A 24,911-nucleotide genomic window follows, 5' to 3' on the forward strand; every position below is an offset into this window, starting at 1 on the left:
CAGGCCCTGCTCACCAGGACAGGCCCAAACTGGGGCCATCACTCTCATCCCCCTGCCACGGGGATCCCCTGCCCAGGCTCACTGTGACCCCAGCAGCCCCGGAGAAGACCCTCTAACCTCCCCTCCTCCCCCTCAGTGCTGAGTTAACAGTCAGGAGCCGAACTTTGCTGTTTAAAGATTAACAGCTCCCTTTAAATATTAAACACCAGAGCATCTCTCCTGATGGGGTGGGGGGTGGGGGGGAATCTAGTCAGCAACTTAAAACTGAGCAGGGTTAGTGTCCCCTGCAGCCCCCATGGAGCCCCCCCCCCGCCTGCCCCTAGACCCCCCGGAGAGTCTTGGAGCTGAAGGAAGAAGAGAGAGAGGAGCTGGGGGGCTGGGGGGAGCAGATCGATGCCCCTGGCACTTCCTTCCCCAACCCCAGGAAAAACAATTAACAGCAGATCGATGGGCAGTAGGCTTTGAATATGCATAAGTGTGGACTTGACCTTCATCGGGGAGCAGAGACAACCCCCCCACACATACACACACACACACACACACACACACACACACACACACACACACACACACACGATGCTTAGGGAGTTTTCTCAGGTAGGCCACAGACCTGGCTGATGACCTTGATTCCTGGCAGGTAGCACAGTGCCAGGGGGTGGGGGTGGGCCTCTGGAACCTGGGCCAGAAAGAGACAAGAGTCTCAGAGGCAGCTGGATGTGAAGTAGAACTGGAAACCAGGAAGGTGTGAGTTCAAATCCAACCTCAGGTTCTTCCTAGCTAGGTGACCCTGGGCAAGTCACTTGACCACTCTGCCTCAGTTTCCTCAGTGGTTAAATGGGAATGATCTTGGCACCTGCCTTGTAAGACTGTTGTAAACATAATGTTTGTGAAAAGCACCTTAGCAGAGAGGCTCAGCTGGGTGTCATAGAAATGCTCTTTCCATCCCCCAAAATGGATGAGAATACAAATACTGTCCATCTGAGGAGACTGCGTGGGACCAGGGCCCTCCGATCTCTATCCACATCTCCAGCCTCTGTGCTTTCCTCGGAGGTCCCTCCCCTCCCCTCCTTCCTGACTTGCTCTTCCTGCCTCTGTACCTTGGCTCAAGCTGTTCCTTTTGCCTGTGATGCCATCCCTTCCCTTCCAGGCCCTGCTCTCCACCCCCTGACCCCCAGTCCTGTGCTTTTACTGGGAGCTCCCCTGTCACATCTGCCATGCTAGCTTGGCACCTCCTGTTGGCCGGAGGTGGGGGGAGGCTTTCCCATGAACACAGACATGGGTCCCCGATTTTGGGAGAGGCCGACCGGTGGGGAGAGAGCTCAAGGTCTGCAGGACCCACAGAAGCAGCCCGCCCTCCCCCAAGGACCCAGCAGTTTTCTTTGGGATTTTCAGGATCTGCCTTGGGAAGCCCCAGCAGCTGTGCCCCCCTGCAGCTGTGGGGCTTGCCTTGGGTCCTGGGGTGGGGGAGGCCTGGGAGGGAGGGGCCAGGAGCATCAGACCCGCTAGCTTGGGAGAAGAAGAGGAGGGGAAGGGGCTGTGTACACAGCAGGAAGGCTGGGAATTAGGCATTGACTTAATTAGGAGTTGTAATTGCTAATCACCTCCCTCCAGGACCCTCCTCTTGTGCTATTAATTACTATTAATTATGTGGGCCCTGTGAAGCCTGTGAGCCCGGCCTGGCCCATCTTCTTCCACCTTGAGCTCGTCCTGCCCAGACCCATCAGGGCCCTACCCAAGGGGTGGGGGAGTGGTTGTGAAGACCTCCAGGATCTGGGCCTCCGCTAACCAGACTCTTCTTCTCTTCCAGGCCTACAGCTTTGCCATGGGCAGCTGGCCCAAGAACGGACTGCTAGATATGAACAAAGGCCTCAACCTCCAGCACATAGGACGGCCTCACAGCGGCATCGGTCAGTCTCTGCGGCCTCACCCCGGGCGGCTTCTCCTACCTATCTCTGCCCTCCTTTCTCCCTTCTCCACCTCCTCTCATCCCTGTCTCCAGTCAGGTCTTTTGGGTGGTGGGCATCACAGGGCGTGCCATACCTCCTCAGGTGCCCATCCTGATGGAGGTCTGGGACCCAGGGGTAGAGTTTGATCAGTTTTCCAAGGCCTTCAGCCCAGGCCTTGGGTTGGGGGTGACCACATTAGAGGGAGCCTTACCCCACCCCCCTTGACGCCTGCTGCCTCATGTCCCTGCGCAGGGCAGGGGAGGGGGGCTGGGGGAGACCTCCTTGGAGAAACTGCCGCCAGCTCTGCTCCTGAAGGGAGCTGTTTAATATTGTTTCAAGGCTCTGGCCACTAAACTCTGGGATCGATACGAGTTAAGGAGATGAATTATTTAAACCTCACCAGCTTTTAATTAGTAAGGTCCTTCTGAGCGATGACTCTGGCTGCATTATTGACGGCGGTGGCGGCATGAGAACGTGGTCCTCAGATGTGGAGGGGTGTGGGGGGCAGCTGTGCTTAGTGGGGGGCTAGAGGACTCCGCCGTCTTCTCCCTGAAATCCAGGCCTTGTGTCCTTGATCACACACAGGCCTCTCAGAGGCAAGCCATTCCCTCGCACACCCAGGCCATGTCCCAGACCCTCTCCTGGTGGGGCAAGAGCAGGGTCTTTGTCCTATGTGAGTGTGAGAGGAGACTCTGCTGCCTCTTAGCTCCCTGGAAATGTGCAGGAAGAACCAAGGCAAGGCCTCTCTCCAAGGTCAGGGGCAGCAGGGCATGGTGGGGTCACACATGAGCGTCTCCTTCTGAAAAGGCTTTGTATGGGCCAAGGTCAAGAAGGAAGGAAGGAAGGAAGGGAGAGAGGAAGGAAGGAAGGAAGGAAAGAAGGAAGGAAGGAAGGAAGGAAGGAAGGAAGGAAGGAAGGAAGGAAGGAAGGAAGGGAGAGAGGAAGGAAGGAAGGAAGGAAGGAAGGAAGGAAGGAAGGAAGGGAGGGAGGAAGGAAGGAAGGAAGGGAGGGAGGGAGGAAGGAGGGAGGGAGAGAGGAAGGAAGGAAGGAAACATAGAGGGAAGGAAAAGGGGAGGGAGGGAAGGAAGGAGAGAAGAAAGGAAAGATGGAGTTAAGGGAAGAGAAGGGAAGGAAGGAAGAAGGGAGAGAAGAAAGATGGAAGAAAGGAAGGAGAGAAGAAAGGAAAGCCAGATGGAAGGAAAGAGAAAGGAGGGAAGGAAGAAGAGAAGGAAAGGAGGGAGGATAAAAGAAGGAAAGGAAGGGAGGGAGGGTGCTATTCTGCTCTGCATTTTACATTTGAGGAAACTGAGGCAGAAGAGTGCTAAGCTGCTTTCCCAGAGTTTGCAGCCAGGGAGTGGCAGGGCCGGGCTTTGCAGTCTCCATGGCGCCACCTAGCCGCCTCACTAAAATATTGCTTCAGCTCTTGCAGTTTGCCAGACTGGGCTGTCCTGGGGGTACAACTAGAAGCCAGACAGACTGCCCCCGCCAGAACCCGGGGAGGGAGCTCACAGTGAGGCTCCCCCATTAGAGCCAAGAAGCTCTGGGCAGAATCGGGGCATCCATAGGCAGAGTGACGGCCAGAATGGAGGCGGCCTGGGTAGAGATGAGATCGCCCCCATTTTGTAGAAGCTCATCCAACTGGCAAATGAGGCAGCCTTGGAGCACAGGCCTTCCTGATTCCATGTCACTGTGCCCCCCGGGCTGCTGGCATCCTGGAGCCTCTGCCCCTTTAGCCAGTATCCACCTTTGTTTACCACCCAGTAGCGGGGTGGTGTTATTGCCCTGATCAAGGCTTCCACATCTCTTTCCCCAAGGCTAAGAGTACAAGAGAGGAAGGATGAGACCTGTGGGCACCATGTTGTTGTTCAGTTTATTTTGGCCATGTCTGACTCTTTGTGCCCCATTTAAAATTTTCTTGGCAGAATATTGGAGTGTTTTGCCATGTCCTTCCCCAGGTCATTTTACAGGTGAGGACACTGAGGCAAACAGGGCTAAAGGACTTGTCCAGGGTCACTCAACTAGTAAGCGTCTGAGGCCAGATTTGAACTCAGGGAAATGAATCTTCCTTCTCCAGGCCCGTACTCTCTCCACTGGCTGGACCACAAGCTGCCCATTATGACTCTTGGGTTATTTTCTGCCATTCTAACCATTGAAAGTTAATAAGGGCCAGGAGTGGGCTAGTAGATGTCTCACTGAACCTCCCCAAGGGGCAGCTGCAGCTTCCAGAGGCAGAGTTCTCTATGTCAGTCTCACTCAATCCACACCAGGACCGTTGAACCACCCTTCCAAGGGCCCTGGGCAAAGACGTTGCCTGCCCAGGCCTCCAACTTCACTGGGGACAGAGGTCCATTAAATAGCTGGTTAGTAAAAGGTCTAGGAGGAGCCCTGTTTGGAGTCACTTCTGTATGGGCTGAAGGAGCACATGCCCCTCCTGATTTCTCCCTCCAGGACACATGACCTGGCATCTCAATGAGGTTCTATCCGCCCACAGGGACCTTCAAGGTTTGCCCCATTGGCCATCAGGCCCACAGTAACCTTGAGCATAGGTATCACTGTCCCCATTTTAAAGGCAAAGAAACTGGGACTTGTTTGGGGGTACCCAGTCAAGTAAAGCCTCCAAGGCAGAGGTTGAGCTCCTGTGCCTCAGCCTCAATTCCAGGGAAGCATCTCTCCCCTCCCCAGCTGCTCTCCTCTAAAAGGCAGAGGGGAGGAGGGAGATGCCTCTGGTGTGGGGACACCCAGCTCAGAGGCCCATGGGGGAGGCAGAGCCTTATGGGGCTCTACCAGGAGGCAGCAGCCAGGTCAGATTGGGAATGAGCTGTGGTGAAGGCCTAGGCCTTGGTGATGCCCACAGGCCCTGCTCTCCTACATTGTGCTACTCCCTCATATACCCTCACCCATTTCTCACAAGTTCCTTCTCCACTCTACCTCCTCTCTACCTCCACTCCACCCAGGAAGGTCACTGATCTCCCCAAGAATTCTAAAATGCCTTAATCCAATCATAATGGTCTATCATTCAGTCTCTATCCCTCTCTCACCTATGCCTCAGTTTCTCCAATTGTAAAAAACTGGATGGTTTTGAGGATCAAATAAGATAACTAAAGTTCTGGCATCTTACCTATTGTGAGTTCTCTCTCTTCTCCCCTCCTCCACACTTCTACTCCCATCATCCTTCTCCTGGCCAAGGCCCATGTTTCTCCTTGGACCCTTGGATTTCCCCTCAGCCCCTCTCCCATTCTACTCTAGAAGCTCACCTCTCTCCCTGGCCCCCTTTTAACCCTTCCCTTGGTCATCTTCAGTGTCTCCAGGCTCATCCCCCATTGCCTCCGAACATGAGGAGGGAGACAGAGTTCTTGACCAGGAAGGCCGGGTTGACTTGTTTACTATTGTCTTTTTATTCTACAGAACCCAACATGGTACCTGGCCCATCATGAACATGTAAATGGTTTTTAATCCAGTATTTTGGCTTGCTTCCAGCTTGTCTCATCTGACTTACACACTGTCCCAGGAATCTGACTTCATTCAAATGAAATTGCTCTCCAAGGTCATCTGGCCTTTTCTTGGGTCTAACCACTTCCTTCTAGAGAAGGCTCCCAGGGCCCAGAATGACTCCAGATCATATCGTTCTCCTGTCCAGAAGCTTTCCATGGTTTCCATGGCCCTAGGCCCTTCACTAGATTCAGTCTACCATCTTCCCATCTCTTTCCTCCCTTCCACCACTCAGAGCCCAGGTGTCATCTACCCCCCTTCTCTAACCCTCTCTTATTCATTTAGGAGCATAGACTTGGGGGGGGGGCTCATAGAGGGTCTCACTAGATCCTTCCCTGTCATTTTATCAATGAGAAAATGGAGACTCAGAGACTTAAAGGGACATGCCCTAGGACCTCTGACTCCCACCCCATTGTGCTTGTGTAGAGATTGATTGTCTCTCTCTCTCCATGCTCCTTGAGGGCAGGGACTGTTGGTGTCCCTGTGCCGGGACATGCACTACTGTTTGTCCCGAAACTGGCCTGACTGGCTCTTCCATAATCCAAGTTCTCCATGCTTAGGGCATCTCCCCCTCTGCATCTCGGAGGAAAGCAGCTGGGAGCTATGGGGATGCTTCACTGGCTGGGCTCTACTGGTGTTGGTCAGAGCATTTCTGGGACCTGAGGTTCATTTCTGAGCAGGACCAAGCGATTAGGCCATATGAAAAGGCACAGGTAGGGTTTGGTGTGGAGAAGAAGGTCAGGAGCCAATGCTGTCCACCCAGAGGGCTGTTGTTCAGGACGGGGAGGATCCTTGTCCTCTGCGGCCCAGGGGCAGAACTGTTTGTGGGTACAGAGGCAGCAGAAGACCTGAACAACCTCTTCGTTGATTCATGGTATTTTGGAGGGGCTCCCCAGGAAGACACAGCTCAGCTGTAAGACCCTCTGGGCTCCTTCCGATTTGGTCATTCCTCTCCCTGGGTCTTCAGTCCATCTGGCTGATGCCCATCTCCCTGCCTCCACACCATCACAGGGATGGTTGGTCAAGCATAACATGTAGGCCTACACCCCTTCTCTTGGCATCCCCAGCAGGGTACTCCCTGCCTTCCCCCGTGAGGTGCCAGAGGCATAGCTTCTCTTAATGTCCCTGGCCTGCCCCGCACCCACCACTTCCACTTCCTCCCCCTTCCCATATGATGCCACTAATGGCTGCCTCATTAGGCTCAGCCACTGGCCCTGGTCTCCCACTAAAAGGTCCTTGGTGCCCCCATCGGGGGTTTAGGAACCTGGGACCACAATGCCCATTAATGGGGTCCTCCAAATAGACTGTGTAGGATCGGGCCCTGCCCACATCTCCTTGTCCCCCGAGGTCCAGGAGGGACACCTCACCCATTGAGAGGGTCAGTGGCCGCTCCCGCCCCATCTCTGGAGGAAAGGGTGCTGGGGGTGGGAGGGGGCTAGCTTGGGGCGCTAATTAGACCAGGGAGAGGAGGAGATGGCAAGGCACGAGTTTGGAGCAGCGGGGTTAATGGCGTGCTCACGGAGTCGGCAGTTTTAATGAGCTCCAACTCTCCATGCGCTGAGTTCACTGTGCGTGTTAAAAGGGTCTCACTGTGGGAGTTTGATGGGGACTGTCTCCCGGTCCCTGGGTCAGGGGTCATCGCCCGTCACTGTCCACTCAGGCATATGGACTTGGTGACACAATTCTAATGAACTACTCAAGGAGCTACCATGCCAGGGAGGGGAGTGGGCAGAGGGACCCTCAGCACCCAGCAGAGCTGCCTTGGTTTGTCGTACTGACAGCAGAACCCTCTCCTGTGCCTCCACTTGTCCTGCGGGGGCAGGACCTGACCCAGAGCAGGGACATCCGACCCACACAGAGGAAGGGAGACGCCTCACCTGATGGTGAAGGGAGCCAGGAAGGGAAGGGCAGGAGGGAGAGAGGTCAAATGGAACGAGCTCAAGGAGGACCTTGAATGCCAGGCTGAGGCTGGATTTGACCCCCTTGGCAAGGGAGCCTCTGACCTGGCCAGACTATCTGTGCATTAGGTAATGACAAAAGCAGGGATGATAGAAAGGACATAGGCTGGTTCCAGGAGAAAGAGTAGACCCTGAGGCAGATCAGATAGAATTTACCATGGGCCTACTGGGGACCAGGGCCCACTAAGGAAAAGTGAAGATGGGCTCTGCTTCCCAAAAGCTCCCAGTCTTCTGGGAGAATCAACGAGCCAATAGCCAGAGACAAATAAGCTACAGCCAGGGGAGGTGATGAATCGAGGGGGGGATGCTGGTGTGAAATGGGGATTGGGCTTCCTCCCTGAGTAAGGCAGGATTTGGATGCCAAGGAAACCAGGAAGCCCAGATGAAGAGGAGAGAGCCCCAGGCATGGCCTTTGAGGAAGACCAAAGAAGCTTGGGTCACTGGAATGGGAAGGAGGAAGGGATTTGGTGGGAGAGAGGCTGCCCAAGCTGTAGAACAGGACTCAGGAGGCAGGGAGAGCCCCCCCACCCCATAAATGCAGACAGGAAGTCAGGACCAGTCTTGGAATCCTCAGACACGCTCCCAGGGGCCAGCCGTGAACTTAGAGGGGTCCTTCATTTCTGGATACAGCCCAAGTCTTTGGGAGCTTGGGTTGATGGAGAAGGTGCTCATTGTGACTCTGGGTTAGAAGCCAGAGGTTGACCTTCTGCCCCAAGGGGCCCATCAGCTCCTGCATCAGCCTCCTTGGTCCCTCAAGTCCTGTTGTTTCCATAAAGCCAATACGGAAGCTTCTTCTTGGGCAATGGAACAAACACTGGGTTTGGCTTCAGGGAACGGGGTCACTTGGTGAACAGCCTTGGGCAGGTCACACAGACACCTTGGCCTCAATGACCTATAATGGGGCTTCCAACCAGCTCTAATCCCCATTTAAGTGGGGAGCCCCTGGAAGGGCTCAATAAAAATTGGGGAGTTATAAATTGAATCTAGAGATGGCAGTAGGAGCATTAGCCTGGCCAAATTCTCTCTCCTTACCACTCAATCTTTGCTTAACCAGAGGGCAAGATTGGAAGAAGGTTGTGGAAGATGTGGGTGTGCCTAAAAGTCACCCGGTATGACTACCTAGCCTGGCTTCCTCTTCTAGAATGCCTTAGACACACTGGCAGCCCTGATCTCTCTCCTTCTGGCCCACTGGGCTAGACAGTTAGGAGTTGGAATCAGTGGAAAGACAGGAACCCAAAACCATGGCCACAAAATGCAGTGAAAATGAATGGAAGGAGCCTCTGCCGGAGTGGCGTAGGACTCTGCCCTTTCGCCAGTTAAGGATTAGATTATGTGACTGTCCAGCTTGTGGACATCCCAAAGCCAGTCTTCCCTCCTCCACAATGCTGCCCACTCATCAGCCCCACCCCACCCCCAACACCACAGTGGCCATTCTTGGTAGAGAACCGTACCCCATTCATCATGGGCTCCTTCTCCACATTTCTGCATCTCACAACCCCTTGACTTCATCTCCCTCTCTCACTTGCTTTGCTCCAGCCTCTGATGAAATGTTCCCCTCTTCTCAACAAGACCCTCCCTCTGACTTGGGCCCTTGATCCCATCTTCTGATAGTCACCTCCACAATCATCCCTATCCCCTAAGCTTAAATCATTCCCTGTTACCCTGCTCCATTCCCTTGTTACAAATATGCTCCAAGTTTCCACCATCCTTAAAAAAAAATCCCCTAATCTCCTCAAACTAATGACTTTCATTTTCACAAATTGCAAATTGCAAAAAGTAAAGTTGTCCACTATCATTGCCTCTATTTCCTCATCTCTCCCTTCCACTGTTTGAAGTCTGGCTCCCAGTTTCATCACTCAGCTGACACTGCACACTCCGAGGTTGCTACCTCACCCCAAGTCCGACCCACCATCCATTGTGCCCCAATGCCTGCTACCCGATGACCCCTCCTCCTGGGTTTCTGTGCCTCTGCCTTGGTCCTCTCTGTTCAGTCTTCCCTCATCTCCTTTGCTGGCTTTTCAGTTATGTTCTAGGTCCACCCCCCAAGGCTCTTTCCTGACTTGATTTTATGTTCCCTCTCTGGTATCTTACTTGGTGATCTCATCTCTCATGGGTTCTCCCTGCAGGGGATGCCCAGACCTCTAGATCCAACCCAAGATTCTCTCACAACCTTAGGGCTCCTGTCCTCCATCGCCAACTACCTGTATGTCCCATAGACATCTCAGCCCATCCAAATGGAACTGATCATCTTTCCCCTAAAGCCTCTACCTCTTGCATGCTCTCATTTCTGAGGAAAGGACAGCCTCCTCCCAGGTACCTGTGTTCAAAGCTTCCAGACCTCCTGGACTCCTCTTCCCTTACCTTACGTTTCCACTTCATCAAGTCTTTTCAGTTGTGTCTCTGCCTTCTCTGATGGTCTCCTTCTCTGCCCTTGGCCCCCACTCATTCCCTCTCACCTGGATGATTGCGGAAGTTTCCACATTGGGCTTCCTGCTCCAGTCTCTCCCCTCTCAACAACTTAGAAAGAGACCTTCCTAAAGTAAAAGTCTGACCGTGCCACCCACACCACTGTCACACCCCCATTGTCACCCCAGAAGCCCCTGAGACCACAGCCATAACTTACCTTTCCAGGCTTATTACACCTTATAAAATATCACATTATAATGTAATAATAATTTATTATAACTAATACTATCTTCATAAGCATCTAGGTAGTGTATTGGAGCGAGCACAGGCCTGGAGTTGGGAAGCTTCAGATGCTTATTAGCTTGTGACCAGCCTCTCTCAGCCTCAGTTTCTTCATCTATACCATGGGGATAATAGCATCTTCTCCCTCCCAGAGCTGTTGTAGAATCTGGTGAGACTGCATTTGTGAAGCACTGGGCAAACCTTCAGAACGCCAAAAGTACCAGCTTGTATTCTTATTCACACATATTAGTTGAAGCCAGACTGACCTCCGGCTCAAGTATTTATGTTGTATGTAGCGTGTGTGTGTGTGTGTGTGTGTGTGTGTGTGTGTGTGTGTTTTATTCTCAACACCCTTTTCCTTTCAATCACCTGAGGCACAGACAGGTTAAGTGATTTGCCCAGGGTCACCTGGCAAGTGACTGAAGCAGAATTTGAATTCTAGTCTTCCTGACTCCAGGTCAGGTCCAGCTCTCTATTCACTGTGCCAAAAGTCAGGAAGACCCAGATTCAAATCTCTTCTATGGTGTTTACCACCTGTATGACCGTGAGCAAGCCCCTTACCTGCTCTGTGCCTCTGTTTTCTCCTATGTAAAATGGGGCTCATGCTAGCCCTTCCTGACAAGTTTACTCTGAGGATCTCATTATCCAGTGAGATAAAATACGTAAAGCATTTTGCTACAGCTCTTCATAAACAGGCCCATGTCTGTGTGTGTGTGTGTGGGGGGGTGTCTGTGGGTGTGTCTGTGTACACACATGCAGCTTTCTCCCCACCTTCCTAACCCTTGGTCCCAGGCCCAAGGCTGCAGTCAGGGGGTCTCCTCCCTCAGCAGAGGCTGACCCAGACGCTTCCTTGCCATCTCTTCTGCTCTCGAGGCCTGTCCTTCAGGCATCCCCACACCTGTTTCCATGAGGAGACTCATAGAGGGAATGGGCAATGATTGGGGCCAGGCTCTGTGTGTCTGTCCTGTGAGCCAGTGTCCACAGGAGGAGGAAGAGAGAGGGCACCAGGGCTTCTCTCTACCCCTCAGAGAAGGTGGCAAAGCCCCGCAGCAAAGAGGGGCAAACGGAAGCCACCCCAGTGACCTTGGTGTTGGGTGCTGGAAGGGTCGGGCCCGTGTGGTGGGGCGCCCTGGGTCCACCCCGTGAGGCAGGGCCCAGGCCCAGCTGGCCCATGTGAGGCCGCTTGTCAGAGAGCATTAGAGAGGCAACGGGGATCTAATTAGCAGCCTTGAGAGGTGTCAGCCTGGAACGGGGGCGGGCAGGCTCAGGGAGATGGGCTTTTACCCAAAGGAAGAAAGGACAGTGACAGCCTTTTCTGTGCACACGGCGGGCCCTCCCTCCCTGCCCGCCCGCCCGGGCCCGCCCGCCCGCATGGGGGGAGCAGGATAATGAGGCTCTCTGTCGAAGGACGCCTTTGCCTCCCCTCCTTGAAGTTTCCCGGGTCCCTCTGAAGGGCCTCGGGCCAGGGGATTAGCGTACACCAAAGCCTGCCAGCCTCTGTCCGGTCTCCTCCCTGTCCTTGCCCGCTGCCCCCCCTCCCCTCGCTGGCCAGCAGGGGGTCTCTTCTGATCATGCAGACTCGGAGCAGGAATCTCGGCTCTCTCCTGCCGCTGACAAAGGAGGGAGGGAGACAAAGGAAGCCGGACTGGCCAAGCTGGCCAGAAGGGAAGGCCTACAGGAAGAAGTGGTCTGGGCCCCCTGAGGAAGGGTCCTCCCCCAGTGAAAGCCCATGGGGCTGTCCACAGAGTCTGGAACAAGGGAGGGCCTTTGTCATCCATCTAGAACCACTCTAGTGCATCACTCAGTCACCAGGCCTGTCCTAAGAACCTGTCCTGTGTCAGGCAGTGGAGACCCCAGGACAAAAGTCAGACAGCCCCTGGACTCAGGAGCCCTGGACTCCTGCCTTCTAATGGACCAAACCCATTCCAGGCCTGGGGAACGAGCAGGGCAAAGGCCTGGAGGTGAGAGATGGAGATGTTGGGTGGGGAGCACAGGAAGGATGAAGCCCAGCAGAACCACAGACTAGGTGTGTGTGGGTAGACCATGGATAGAAAGGTGCTCGTCTGATCGCTAAAGGTGTAACTCCCGAACAAAGTGAGGAAACTGAGGGCCGCAGGGCTCAGCCCCACAGGTGGTCTTTGGCAGTGCTGGGGCTTCCCAATCCTGTAGCAGAGCAAGCCCCCAAGGAGCGGCTCATCGGAGAAGACTGTAGGACAGGGAAGTTCTCTGGGGGAGAGCCTTTGAGCCCCTGCCTGAAGACCCCCTCCTCCCCAGACTCCAATCCTCAGTTTCCCTGGACGATGACTTGATCCCTGAGGCTACAGACCCAGTCCAAGGAGATGAGGGAAGGTGGAAGTGGGGGGACCTTTTCAGTTCCACACATAGGAGATCAGCTTAGCGAGTGCCCCCCCATGACTGTGCACCCCCAGGGGCTGTCCAGAGTAAGGGGAAGGTCCCCTCGGAAGCCACTACCAAGGGCTGGCAGAGCCTCCTGTGCCCGGACCCGGACAGAGCTTCAGGGGCAGCAGGCGGTGGTCCTGTCCCCCCAGCTCCCCAGCCTTGGCACCGGGGACCCAGAGGGACTCCAAGCGCTGGGGTAATTAGCAGCCGCCAGGCCTGTGGTGGCCCGCTCAGCACCCCCAGGCAGAGCGATCTTTTTGTCTGTGTTAAAGGCGTCGGTAAGTGCGATCTTTGTTTCTCTGCTCCCCGGCCCCCGCCGGCCTCCCCTTGTCTCGCTGTATCTCCTGTCAAACCATCGCCGACGCAATGACAAAGAAATCAGCAAGACAGATCAATGCCGGCCAAATTAGCGCTCGCAGATAGACTGTGGGCCCGTGTCAGCGCCCTGACCCCTGTTGATCTTGCAGCCTCCACCGCTGATATTATGCAAATTGCATCCATCTGGCAGGACCCGGCCCTCGCTCCCCGGCTCCTGACTCTCCCGCTGGAGGAATAATGGGCTGGGGAGGCGGGGAGCGTGCCCACATGTGCGTGTTGGTGTCTGCCACGCGTGTGCGTGCACACGGGCCGGTGATTGACAGAGCAGATAAGGGGCTTCATTGGATTCCTCGAGGCTGGAGGATTAGGAGCTCAGCTCCAGATGGGAGATAACTCAACTTCATTTCGGTCTCTGCCTCCTGACCCCCGTCTCCCCCTCCCCAACTCTGCCCTTCCCTTTTCCGTCGATATTCACAAGTCATTAGCAGCAGGTTAAGGTGAGAGACAATGTCAGAGGGAGCAAGCTGGCCAGCTGGGCCCCCCAACTCCTGGGAAGGTCATTGTGATAGCCCGCAGAGCCTGAGGACCACACCCTGACCCTGGAGCCTGGGCTGCTTCTGCTTCTCAGCCCTGCTTCGGCTCAGCACTCTAAGCACCCTGACTCTGACTGTCTTCCCCCCCATCCCCATTGGAGCAAGCCCACCTCTGATCGTGGGGTCCCACCGGCGCCTTGCCTTCCTCAGGGACACGGATGGGGAGGCACCTATTTCTCACCTCCAGCTGAGTGGAGCCGGTAGCTACGGGGAGACCTCCATTTGTGTCTCTCAGGAGCTCCTGGTGGTCCAGCCCAGGCATTGTCCAGAGGGCCGTGCCGCCATGACCGGGCCCAGGTGCCACGTCCCCGTCCCTGCCCTTGGGAGCTCCCGCCGGAGGCAGACGGCCATGCAGACACACACGTAAAGGATGTGCAGGGGGCGGGGGATGGACAGCCACCGACAGGCTTGGGGACGTGTGGGACGGGCTCGGCCGAGCGAGGGCCCTCAGGAGCCGTCCTCCAGGGCCAGGGACCCGGGGTCATGGGACGGGAAAGGGGCCAGGGGCTGGAGCCCAGGTGGGGCTTGGCCAAGGCTTTGACGACCCCAGACTCCAGCCCCGGCCCCTTCCCACTGAACACAGAGACACAGGCGCTGAGTGAGTGTGTGTGTGTGTGTGTGTGTGTGTGTGTGTGTGTGTGTGTGTTTGTGTCTGTGCGTGTGTCTGTGTGTGTCTGTGTCTGTCTGTGTGTGTGCGTGTGCGTGTGTCTGTGTGTGTGCGTGTGCGTGTGTCTGTGTGTGTCTGTGCGTGTGCGTGTGTGTCTGTGTCTATGTCTGTGTGTGTGCGTGTGTGCGTGTGTGTGTGTGTGTGCAAGGCCCCAGTTTGGGGGGGGGGCTCCCACAGCCAGGCTCAGGCCTAATGAGAAGAATATGGCTGCTAGTTAGGTGAGGGGCGGGGAGGCCGACAGGCTGCAGGAGCCGCAAGCGGCAGTGATTGAAGGCGGAGGCCAGGGGTCAGTACAATTAGGCCCCAGAAGCCGGGGCCCCTTTGAAGCTCAGTTCTAAGCGGCCGGCTCCCTTTGGTTCAGGCTCTCTCCACTGTTCCCCTTTCTTCTCCTTTTTTTTCCTCTGGCCCAAAGACAGGAAGGCTGCAAGCTTGGAGACTGAGGTGTTACTATTATTAAATTCTCCAGGCTCCTCTGTCCCCCACCCCTTCCAGACCCCTCTCTGGGGCGGGTGGCGGGCGCTGCGGCTGGGGAAGGGGGGAGGTTAGAAGCCTTCCCTCTTCTCTCCTTGCTTTCCCCCGCCCTGGCTCGGATGCTAATTCTTCCCTGGAGAGAGGGCTCAAGGTCACACTGGCTGTCCAGTAGCTGAGATGGATGTAGGGATGAGCAGCCCCGAGCCCTTGGGGCCCCGGGCTTCCCTTCCCAGCCCTTGATCTGAGATGCAGGATGCCCCACCATGCCCTTTTCCTGGGCGGGGGCCACCGGGGCCTGCTGTCCAGGCTGTGACTGCCCTCAAGCCCACTTCTTCCTCCTCCGTGGGTTCTTTCAAGGTTGCCTAGAGCCAGCCTTGGGCCGTGGGGTGCTGAGGAGGGGGAGCCCTGGGCCTGCCCCACCCCCATGGCCTGATTAGGGGGGCTGCTGAAGGGAGAGGGCCCAGGGAGGGCATCGGCTGGGGATGACTCTCTCCTCCTCCTCCTGGAAGAGATAAATGTTAGCTCATTTCCTCAGTAATTAGTTACTCCCTCATCCCCGCGTTGTAATTGTGAACAAGCTGTAATGTTTAATTAGTGTGTAAATGAAACCCCAATTCCATAATGGCTGGGCTGACAGCACTAAGTGAGGCCTCTCGGGCAGAGGGGGCTGGGACCCAGGCCCGGTGCCGCCATTGTTCCCCAGCTGGTGGAGGCCAGGGCGGGGCTCCCTCTGCCAAGGGAGAGGACTGGTGGCCTGGTGGGGCTTAGCTGCCTGCAAGCAGCCTGCCAGGCTGCCCAGGGCCCGGCGCCCTCAGAGCAGGGGCCCCTTGTGGCCCTCTGCCCCTGCCTCCCTGGGTGCCCGCTGGGGCCGGCAGGGCCACCCCCTCCCGGGAGGCCCCGGTGCTGCTTCTCTTGTTTACAGAAGGCTGTGGCAGAGCTGGGGGCTGGCCCTGTATTCATCCCCATAATCTGTGTAGATTGTGATAAACTGAAGCCTCCGACAGACACAGGCTCGGCGGTGACGCTGCCACCGCCTGGGCCGCTCCCTCCCCACCCGCCCGCCGCAGCCATAAATCTCAATTTACGAGGGTGCCGGGGAGGGGGGGCAGGGCCGCGCTAATGATCGCTCCTCCGCCTTATTTTTCATGTTTCAACAGAGTCATAAATTTTTAAGAACAGCCAGAGCAGAGTGTTAGCGACTGAGCCTGGCAGCCACCTGGGGGGCTCCCCCTGCCCCCCAGGGCCCGGCCAGAAGTCCCTGCCCGGCCCAGCCGTGGCCCCAGCCCAGCCCGCCTGGCCTGGGCCGGGCATCTCCAGAGGCCAGGCCCCTCTGCATCCCCCCCACCCCCAGCACCAAGCCTCCTGGTCCAGCCAGCCCCGGATGGCCACATGGGATGATGCCGGCCTTCTGATGGATGTCCCAATTCAGGGACTTGACACCATGATGTACTGGCGGCCTCAAGACATATGGATTTGGAGAGCGGCACCGTGAGCATAATTGTGGAGCTCTGGCCCACACCCACGTGCGCTCCTGGATGCGCCGTTGCCCAGAAAGAACAGCGCTAGCCCAGCCCCTAACCCTCCTCTGATGCTCCAAAGGGTGGGGGTGGGGGTGGGGAGGATCAGGTGAGGGGTCACCGGGCCACCCGTTCTGTGCCTCTTATTGCCACCAGCTCGAGTTCCAAAATGCTAGAAGTCAGAAAGATCTTGATTCACATCCTGCCCCAGACGACCTGCGAGCTGCGGGACTTCAGGAAGTCACTTGACCTGAACCTCAGTGTCTCCATCTGTAAATTAGACTTCCAAGTGCTCTTTTAGATCCAGATCTACTTTTCTGTGATTCTTGCCCAGATGCCCTTCCTCCTCCCTCCCTTGAGGTTTTCAGAACTCTCCTGGAGATTAAAGGGGAAATAGAAGGAGCCAGTTCCAGGGGGGCCTTGTGGGGAGAGGCTCTGCTCTGGCCTTCAGCTGATTCTTAAGAAGCCTCACTTCCATGCCACATGCCCCTAACTGTAGGCATCCTTCTGGCTCTACCCTCTACTCCTGTTCCCTTGGGGATCCCATCGGCTCTCTCCCTTGGGGATCCCATCGGCTCTCTCCCTTGGGGATCCCATCGGCTCTCTCCTTTGGGGATCCCATTGCTTTCCTGGCTTCAGGCAGCCTCTCTGATCAGATGATTCCCAGACCTGTACATCCAGTCCTTATCTCTCTCCTGAGCTCCAGCTGCCTGGAGACCCATTGAACTGGATTTTTTGCAGGAATCTCAAATTCATTCTTTTTTCCCCTGAAGCTTGGCCCTCTTCCCAACCTCCTGCTGTTGTGGAGGGAGGACCACCTGTTCTCTTGGTTCCCCTGATTCTGAACTTCGATATTGTCCTCCACACTTGACTCCCTCCCAGCATCTCTGCTCCCATACCACCATCACCACCAACCCCTGGCTCAGGCCCTTACCCACATTAGCCTGAACAACGGCGATGGCCTCTAACTGGCTTCCCTGCTCCCCCACTATTCCCTCTTCTCCACCCACTAAAATGGGCTTCCTAAACCATATATATTCCTTTGTCCCTTCTCTGCTCTGTAAAATCGAGACTCCATTCTCAAATTTTCAAAGCTCTTTGCAATTGGTCCTAACCTCCCTTTCCAGAATTATTCCACATTCTCCCCTCCATGTCTCCTCAGCAGCCAGGCTGACTTTCGTTCTGTTTCTAACCAACTGGATTCCATCTGCCATGAGGCTGTCCCTGGGGCCTGCCATGGCCACCAACTTCTCTGCCTTTCAAAATCCCTCTTCCTTCAAAATTGAGCTCCTACCCCCCTTCCTACATACACCCCATGAGGTCTCAGCTATTAGGGCCTCTTTTCAAAATTATCTAACAATTACTTTGTAACCTGTGAGAACTTCTGTGGGTGCATGGTGCATCTCTCCCATCCCCACCCCCAGAATGGACACTGGTTGAGGAAAGGGGGTAGCTTATTTTTGTCTTTGGGACCTCCGTGCCCAAACACACATGAGTCCTTAAATAGCATTGGGAGGTTTTGCTGAGGGGCACCAGCTCCTGGCTCTGGCTCACAGTCTCCCCCATCTCCCTAGCCCCAGACCAGGGCTGGCCCTCCTTGGAATGGGGTAGGGAGAGAACTTTGGGACCCAGCACCAGGACTTTCTGGGCAAGAAAATGTGTGATCAAGGGCTGCCTAGGCCTTTCTTTGTGTCCTTGGCAACTCACTCAGAGCCTGGCATAGAAGTGCTTCATATACATTTGTTGATTGACCACAGGTCAGTCTTTGAAGTGGGGAAGGGGGTGATATCCTTATGAGAAAAAAGGAATCAAGACTAGAGAAGTTAGATGGATCTGGGACTGAGCAGATGGCCAGACTTCAAAAATAAGTTCTTTAATTCATCATCATCGTCATCATTATTATTTATTAATTTTTTCAATTGTTGAGAATTTTTTTTCTGTCTCCCACCTTCCCAAATGAACAACAACAACAAAAAGAAAACCCTTATAACCAATAAATAGTCAAGCAAAATAATGTCCCCCATGTCTCATTCGACCCCTTGAGGCCATGGTCACCTCCCTGTCATCTCCTTCACCAGTCCTCAGGGTTCGTGGCTGGTCACTGTTGATCTGAATCTTTCAGAGGCAACTATCTTTACAGTGTTGCTATGAGTATATAAGTTGTTCTGGTTCTGCTCATTTATCTCTGCATCAGTCCATACAAATCTTTCAAGATGTCTCTGAAACCACCCTCTTCATCATTTCTTATTGCACGGTGCTATTCCATCACATTTCCCTCTTATAATTTGTTGCATTGCTCCCAATCAACAGGCAGCCCTTGAGTGTCCAGTTCTTTGTTCTCACAAACAGAGTTCCTGTAAGTATTTTGGCACACATCAGACTTTTTCTTCCCAAAAATGTATGGAAAGTCACTAATGGGATTTTGGTCAGTGGACCTCAAACTCGATGTGAGTCAGTGGGATGACATGAAGCTGAGAAAGCTAGAGGGACCTTGGATGCATCAAGGGGGCAGGGGACAGGGCCAGGAGCAGGAGGTGGGGGTGCCCCCATCCTTGTCGGGCCCCCTCAGCCTTCGGGACCATCTTTGAAGGGTACCCTTGAGGAGCTGGAGGATATCCCAGGGGAGGCTCTGGAGTCCATTATCTAGGAAGATGCTTTGAAGGTCCTGAGCCTGGTTAGCCTGGGAAAGGAAAGATTCAGGGGAAGGGAGAGGCCATCACATGGAGCCTTCTTCTGCTTGACCCTCAAAGCAGAACCAAGAACAGAATGGGGACCTCAGACCAGGAGCAGTCCTACAGGGCTGCCTGGGAAGGTAGTGAGCTCCCTGTCCGAGCAGACACTGGATGACCTCTTTTATAGGGAGGGAATTCCTCTTTAGCTCCAGCTTGGCCCAGAGGCCTCTGAGAACCTAGGAGCAGGTGTGAATGTATGTCTAGCTGTGCTGTGGATTCGACCCCATCCCATGTACCAACTTGGTTCATTTTTGAACTGGAATTCATGAGAGTGGCCAGGCCTCTGCCTTGGAGGGGAGGAGCATAGCCCAATAGTCATGTGTTTTGGTGGGCATGAGCATCCTTTATCAGCCCCCAATAAAGGAAAAGCAAAAACCCTTTGTCCTCAAGGAGCTTCCATTCTCCTGGGCTCCTACTTAGGCCCAGCAAGTTGTGACTGAGGTGCCCTAGGTTTGGCAGAGGCTGCCTGGCACAGGAGAAAGCCCCCATCTCAGAGGTCAGGTTAAGTGGATCTGGACAGGGGCCTGGGCCTATTGCCTCCATCACCCCCATTGCATCTTGGATCCAAGTTGGGCCTGGCCTGTGGGGACCCCAGGGCCCCAGGTCCCCAGGGTGTTGGCTATGGAGGCCTATTAGTCCTCATTACTAATTAAAGGCACTGGAGCGATGGCGGGCAGGCAGGCAGTGTGATGGAGTGGGTCTGTCCCGGGCGGCCCCCCTACCTGTTAGCTACAAATACACAAAGCTGATAAATAATAAATAGTTTGATAAGCCTGGCCCGGCATTATTTAAATTAATAGGGATTATCCAGAGCACCCTGAAGTGCAGGCCGCAGATGAAATATTCACCAGGCAGGGAGGCTGGGACCGGCAGGCAGGCAGAATTTGTTAGAGGACCAGAGCTGGCCATGGACAGAGCAAGGCAGGCGGCTGTTTATCACCCACCCCTGGCCCGTGATTAACCAGCCGCTACTGCTGGCACCATCACTGTTGTTAAAGCTACAGATCCCTGTCTGGGCATTGTTTCAGGGCCCATCCTCTTCCTCCAGTGCCCCAGATGATGCCAGGCCCCACCTGCCCCCATGGTCTACACATCCCTAGTGGACACAGACCCATTCTACCTCTCAGTCAGGGGCCAACCTACCTGCCCAGGCTTGACCTGGATGCCCTCTCCTCTCGTTGTTCCAGAGTGTCTTTGTCCTTGTTTCTTTGTCACCTCTGGAAGGCTCCCCTCTGGGGGACACTCACACTCTCAAGAGGCCTGGCAAGGCAGCATGTGTCACGGTGGGGCTGCTGACCTTCACCCCTGCTCTGGCCCAGTAGCATTCCCTCATCTTGGTCTTGGAGGTGCTTCATTCATCCAGCAAGCATATCTGAAGCCTGAGGTGCTGAAGGATACAGAGACCCTCCACAGTAGCAGAGGCTGCCCTTGACAAGAAGGACCAGAGCACAGGAAGGGGATGCCAGAGGGAGGATCTATGAGCAAGGACTCTGCTGGAAGTGTGATAGGCAACTGATCAAGGAAGGGAAATCAATCAATCCACATTTGTTCAATGCCTGTGTTAAGGGCTGGGCATCCAAAAAAGAGGCAAAAGTGAGGACAGGGTGGCCATAGGTGTGGTGTCCATAGGTGTGGCCCATTACCAAGCCTCAGAGGAGACTCCAGAAGCCCAGAGGCAGAGGGAGGAGGAAGGCATCCACCAGCCTGGACACGAGCGGGCTGGAAGGAGGGAACCAAGGCAGAAGGTCTGCAAGCATCCAGGGAGCCAGGCTAGCTAGGATGCAGAGACAGAATCAACAGACATTTAAGAAGTCCCTACTATGTTATATAGCCCCTGCCCTTGAGCTCATACCCCAGAGGATGGGAAGGAGAACATAAGGATGTCCTGGTGGAAAATAACCTGAGAATATGAATTGCAAAGCTGATTTGTGATGTCCAGAATATCATTCACCAGGTGGAAAGCAGAGTTCATGAGCTGGGCTGGAGACAGCTGCAAAGGGCTGAGGGGATGGGAGTTGATCTTTGAGGCTATAGGGAGCCACTGAGGCTTCTGGAGTAGGGGCATAACATGAGCAGACCTGCTCCTTAGGAAGCTCACTTAGGATGGACTAGGGGAGAGATGAGGCAGGGACTCCCCCGGCAGCTCTTGTAGTCATCCAGGTGGAGGTAAGAAAAACCTGCACTAGAGTCATGGCCATGTGTGTAGAGAAGATGTTGTGAAGGCACAGAGGTTGGCAATAGATTGGGGATGTGGGGCCATAAGTGGCACCATAATGAAGAGAGTACCAGATCTGGGGTCAGGAAGACCCAGGTTCAAATACAACCTCAGACACTTAGTAGCTCTGTGACCCTGGGCAAGTCGTTTCATCTCTGCTTCAGTTTCCTCATCTGGAAAATGGGAATCATTGTATGTAAGACCAGTTTGACTGGAGCTCAGGAGTGAGACATTGTCATTTACTGAAAGAGTGGTGTACCATAGGGAACCAGACAGAAGGTTCTAAAGGCAGAGGGGACAAGAAGACTGCCTCAACCCTCAAGATAATCTGGTCGAATTCTTGGTGCAAGATGGTGAACAAAGGAAATGAAGCCAGAGCGAGAATGATGGATTGGCAAAAGGGGTGACAGAGGGATTAGAGGTCAAAAAGGGGAAGGCAAAGAAGGAGATGGTAGCCTAGGAGATTATGAAAAGAACGGGAGTGGGCACAGGTAATGGGTGATGGTGAGTGAAGCCATGACCACCCCTTTGGGTGGCAGCAATGGAATAAAGACACAAATAATGAGCTCTGGAAAAGTAGGGGAACTGGGAGACCACCACCCACTACTGCTTTGGAAAGCCCATGAGGGTGAGGGCAGGGGTTGAAGATTCTAAGAGGATTGAACTAAATATTGAATTCCTAGAGAAAAGAAGGAAAGTGCCCAGGAGATCCTAGATTATAACAGGATCTAGACAGAGTTGACTTGGAACAGATGGAATAAACCTCCAAGAAGTTTCAGAATGAGGGGCCGTGGGAGTGTGGAGTGGCTGTAGTAAGGAAGCAGAAGAAAGTGGGTGGGGTGGGGGTCACAGCGAGGAGGGTCCAGCTCCAAGCCAATGGTGATCACTTATTATAAATGCACTTTTTATATACCAAGAATGCTAGAAATACAGAGAACACAATCAGCCCCGGTCCTCTAGGAGCTTACATTCTATGGATGTAGACACAGACTCATATAAATAAATGCATTGTCGATACTGCCCAGAGCTGCTTCTAGTATCCCAGGGATCACATAAGTACATAAGCATTCAACCATGAAAATGGTCTGATTTGTAATGAAAACACACTGGAAAAGTGGCTATCCAATTACAATGCAAACAAAAGAAGAAATACTTTTTTTTTCTCTTATTGAATTCCTGCGAGAGTATTCAAGAGTCTCCAGCGGGTTCCAGCAAATGTGTAGGGAGTCAAAATAAATCCTGATCAGTACAGCATTGCCCTCCTGGGCCAAATCCTTAACTTGAATTCAAGAGTTAGGTCCCCAGAGGATGGCTACTACTCTACCCTTCTCAGCTACCCTGTGGGTCTGCACTTTCAAAATAATTGCCCATGAGCCCCAACCAGTATGCTTCCCATTAACAGTCAACCTGATAACTTTTTAGCAAAGGCTTTTACTGAGAAGCATAATAAGAGTCCAACTAAATCTTATGCCCCTGTAAACCTGAGGTGCCACAAATACACATAGTACCCATGATATAAGTACAGGGAGGCTCACAAAAGGCAGCTGATAGCCCTAGGACTTCAAAGTCCTAATTCTCTTCTTTCCTTCTATAGAGTCATGTTTCTTTTTGGGAGGGAGGGACAAGACAATGGGGTTAAGTGGCTTGCCCAAGGTCACACAGCTAGGCAATTATTAAGTGTCTGAGCCAGATTTGAACTCAGGTCCTCCTGACTCCAGGGCCGGTGCTCTATCCACCTAGCCGCCACCCCTTCATCTGTTTCTTTTCCCCTCTCTAACCCCTTTCTCACATTCTCTCATTCCAGTGTTCTCAGGTAAGCTCCCTTGAGTCCACAGATGACTCTCATTTTCATCTGCCAGAGGTCCCATTCCTCAAAGTTGTTTCAGTATCCATATCCATCTCTCTAGAGTCTGTATCTCCACTCCCTCAACTGTGCTCCAAACTCTAGAACTTTAGTTCCCACAGTGTTGTTGTTAATGTGTCAGTGTTCTCTTGGTTCTGCTGTCTTTGCACAGCATCAGTTCATGTGATTCTTCCCAGGCTTCTCTAGAATCTAACCAGTCATGATTTCTTACAAAACAATAGAACCCCATAACATTCATATACCATAACTTGTTCAGCTATTCTGCAGTTGATAGGTATTGGGGTATATTCTTTGGAGCCTTGTAATCAATGGAGGAAACCCACTCCCTTCCATTCCTCTTCCCCTTCCCCAGGTCTTCTCTATAATACTGCTGCCAATCAGGCAGCTTAGCTCTTTGAAGTCCACCCCTTGTCTGATTCAATCAGAGAAGAGTTTAGACTTTGTAAAGAGACACTAAGGTGAGAAGCAAACCTCTTGTTAGCACATTAACAATTCATCCTCTGTGACAACATCCTAGCAAAGAGAGGGGCTGCCAGATTACCCTGATAGTTCATGGAAGAACAGTCTCCCTGGAAAAGGCCTATGAATTGAGTCTTAAAGGAAACTCCGTATTCCAAGAGTGGGGGGACATGCCAGGTGTGGGGGCAATGAGGGTAAAGACATGGAGATGAGAGGCCAGCTGGGCTGGAACAAGGCAAGAGCAAAGGGGACTGATAGCATTAAGCCCAAAGAAGTAGATTGTGGCTGGATTGCAAAGGACATGAAAGGCAAAGCTGAAAAGAAAGACCAGGAGGAGGAATTTAGGCTGCTGTGGCAGGGTGGATGGCAAAACCTGCAGGTCTTCCATCTTACTGGAAGGATTATAGATGAATGAATGAATGATTGACGCATTTATTACATGCTTGCAATGTGAAAAGAACGGTGCTAAACTCCCAAGAATAGTACAATTCTGCTAACAGTTTGAGCAGCTTCCCTACATTCCTACCACCACGGGAATGGAGAATGGGAATTGGGGAAGGGGAGGTGTCAGTGCCTGAATGGGCTTTGGGAGACCTGGGTTTGACTTAGAAAGGATGGTGGCACCCTCCTCAGAGAAAATTTGGGCCGAGACTTGGATGAATTCTGATTTGTACCTGTTGAATTTGAGAGGGAGGCCTGCAGAACAGCTAGTTTGAAATGTCTGAGAGTCGTGAGACTAGAACTCAGGAGAGTCTGTGTCCGGATCTGAGGAGCTGAGTCACCTGCCTTGTTACTAGTGGTGGTGCTGGTGGTGGTAGTGATGGTGCCGATGGTAGTGGTGCTGGTGCTGGTGCTGGTGCTGGTGCTGGTGCTGGTGCTGGTGCTGGTGGGGGTGATGGAGCTGGTGGTGCTAGTGGTGGTGGTTGGTGGTGTTCTTCATGTTGTTCATGTCAACTCATTACCCTACTTGAGGTTTTCTTGGAACAGATGCTGGCATGGTTGACCATTTCTTTATCCAGCTCATTTTGGAGATGAGGAAACTAAGGCACAGGTCACAAAACTAGTAAATGTCTGAGGTTCCAGTCCCAGCAATCTATCCACTAGGCTGCCTAACTGCCTAGTCATTTGCCTAGAGATGATAATTTAACCTGTATGATGAGGTCACCAAGGGAGTGATCAGGGCAGAATCTTGAGGGATTAGAGTTAAAGAGAGTAACTTTTGTTGAAGATTCATCAGAAATGGTGACTTTTCTATCAGAGGTCAAGGAGAGCAGTGGAGAATCAAATTAGGACAGTTCTAGGACTTGGGACGAAGCAGTCTGAGTAACTGAGTTACAAGTGTGGGCACCACCATGCAGATGGGGAGAGGAGAACAGCGGAGGCCTTTGGCCCAGGTGGCTTCTCTCCATATCTGGCTGCAACCAGATGGAGAGAGAGATCCGCCAGCAGCTTGGGGAGAAGGCTTTGGGGGTTCTCCTAGGGACAGGACCCAAGAGTATCCTTGAGAGCTGTTCAGTAAGTGAAGGGACCCACAGAATGGGTGAGGAGCCTAAGAGAACAGAGATCCCTGGGGCAAAGGCTTCAGAGGGGTCAG

At 53.6% G+C, this 24,911-nt stretch overlaps 1 protein-coding gene across 3 annotated transcripts in view; it reads left to right on the forward strand.

Moving 5' to 3' along the window:
• Nucleotides 1-24,911, forward strand: part of ERI3 (ERI1 exoribonuclease family member 3) — a 165,458-nt gene that overhangs the window by 129,075 nt on the left and 11,472 nt on the right. For all 3 annotated transcript variants that reach the window (XM_074221601.1, XM_074221602.1, XM_074221603.1), the window contains exon 7: nucleotides 1,808-1,907. In XM_074221601.1, coding sequence (XP_074077702.1) covers nucleotides 1,808-1,907 — 100 coding nt within the window. The remainder of the gene's footprint in view (nucleotides 1-1,807; nucleotides 1,908-24,911) is intronic.

The sequence above is a fragment of the Macrotis lagotis genome, chromosome 2 (genome assembly GCF_037893015.1).
Source record: "Macrotis lagotis isolate mMagLag1 chromosome 2, bilby.v1.9.chrom.fasta, whole genome shotgun sequence".
In the NCBI taxonomy this organism is placed as follows: domain Eukaryota; kingdom Metazoa; phylum Chordata; class Mammalia; order Peramelemorphia; family Peramelidae; genus Macrotis; species Macrotis lagotis.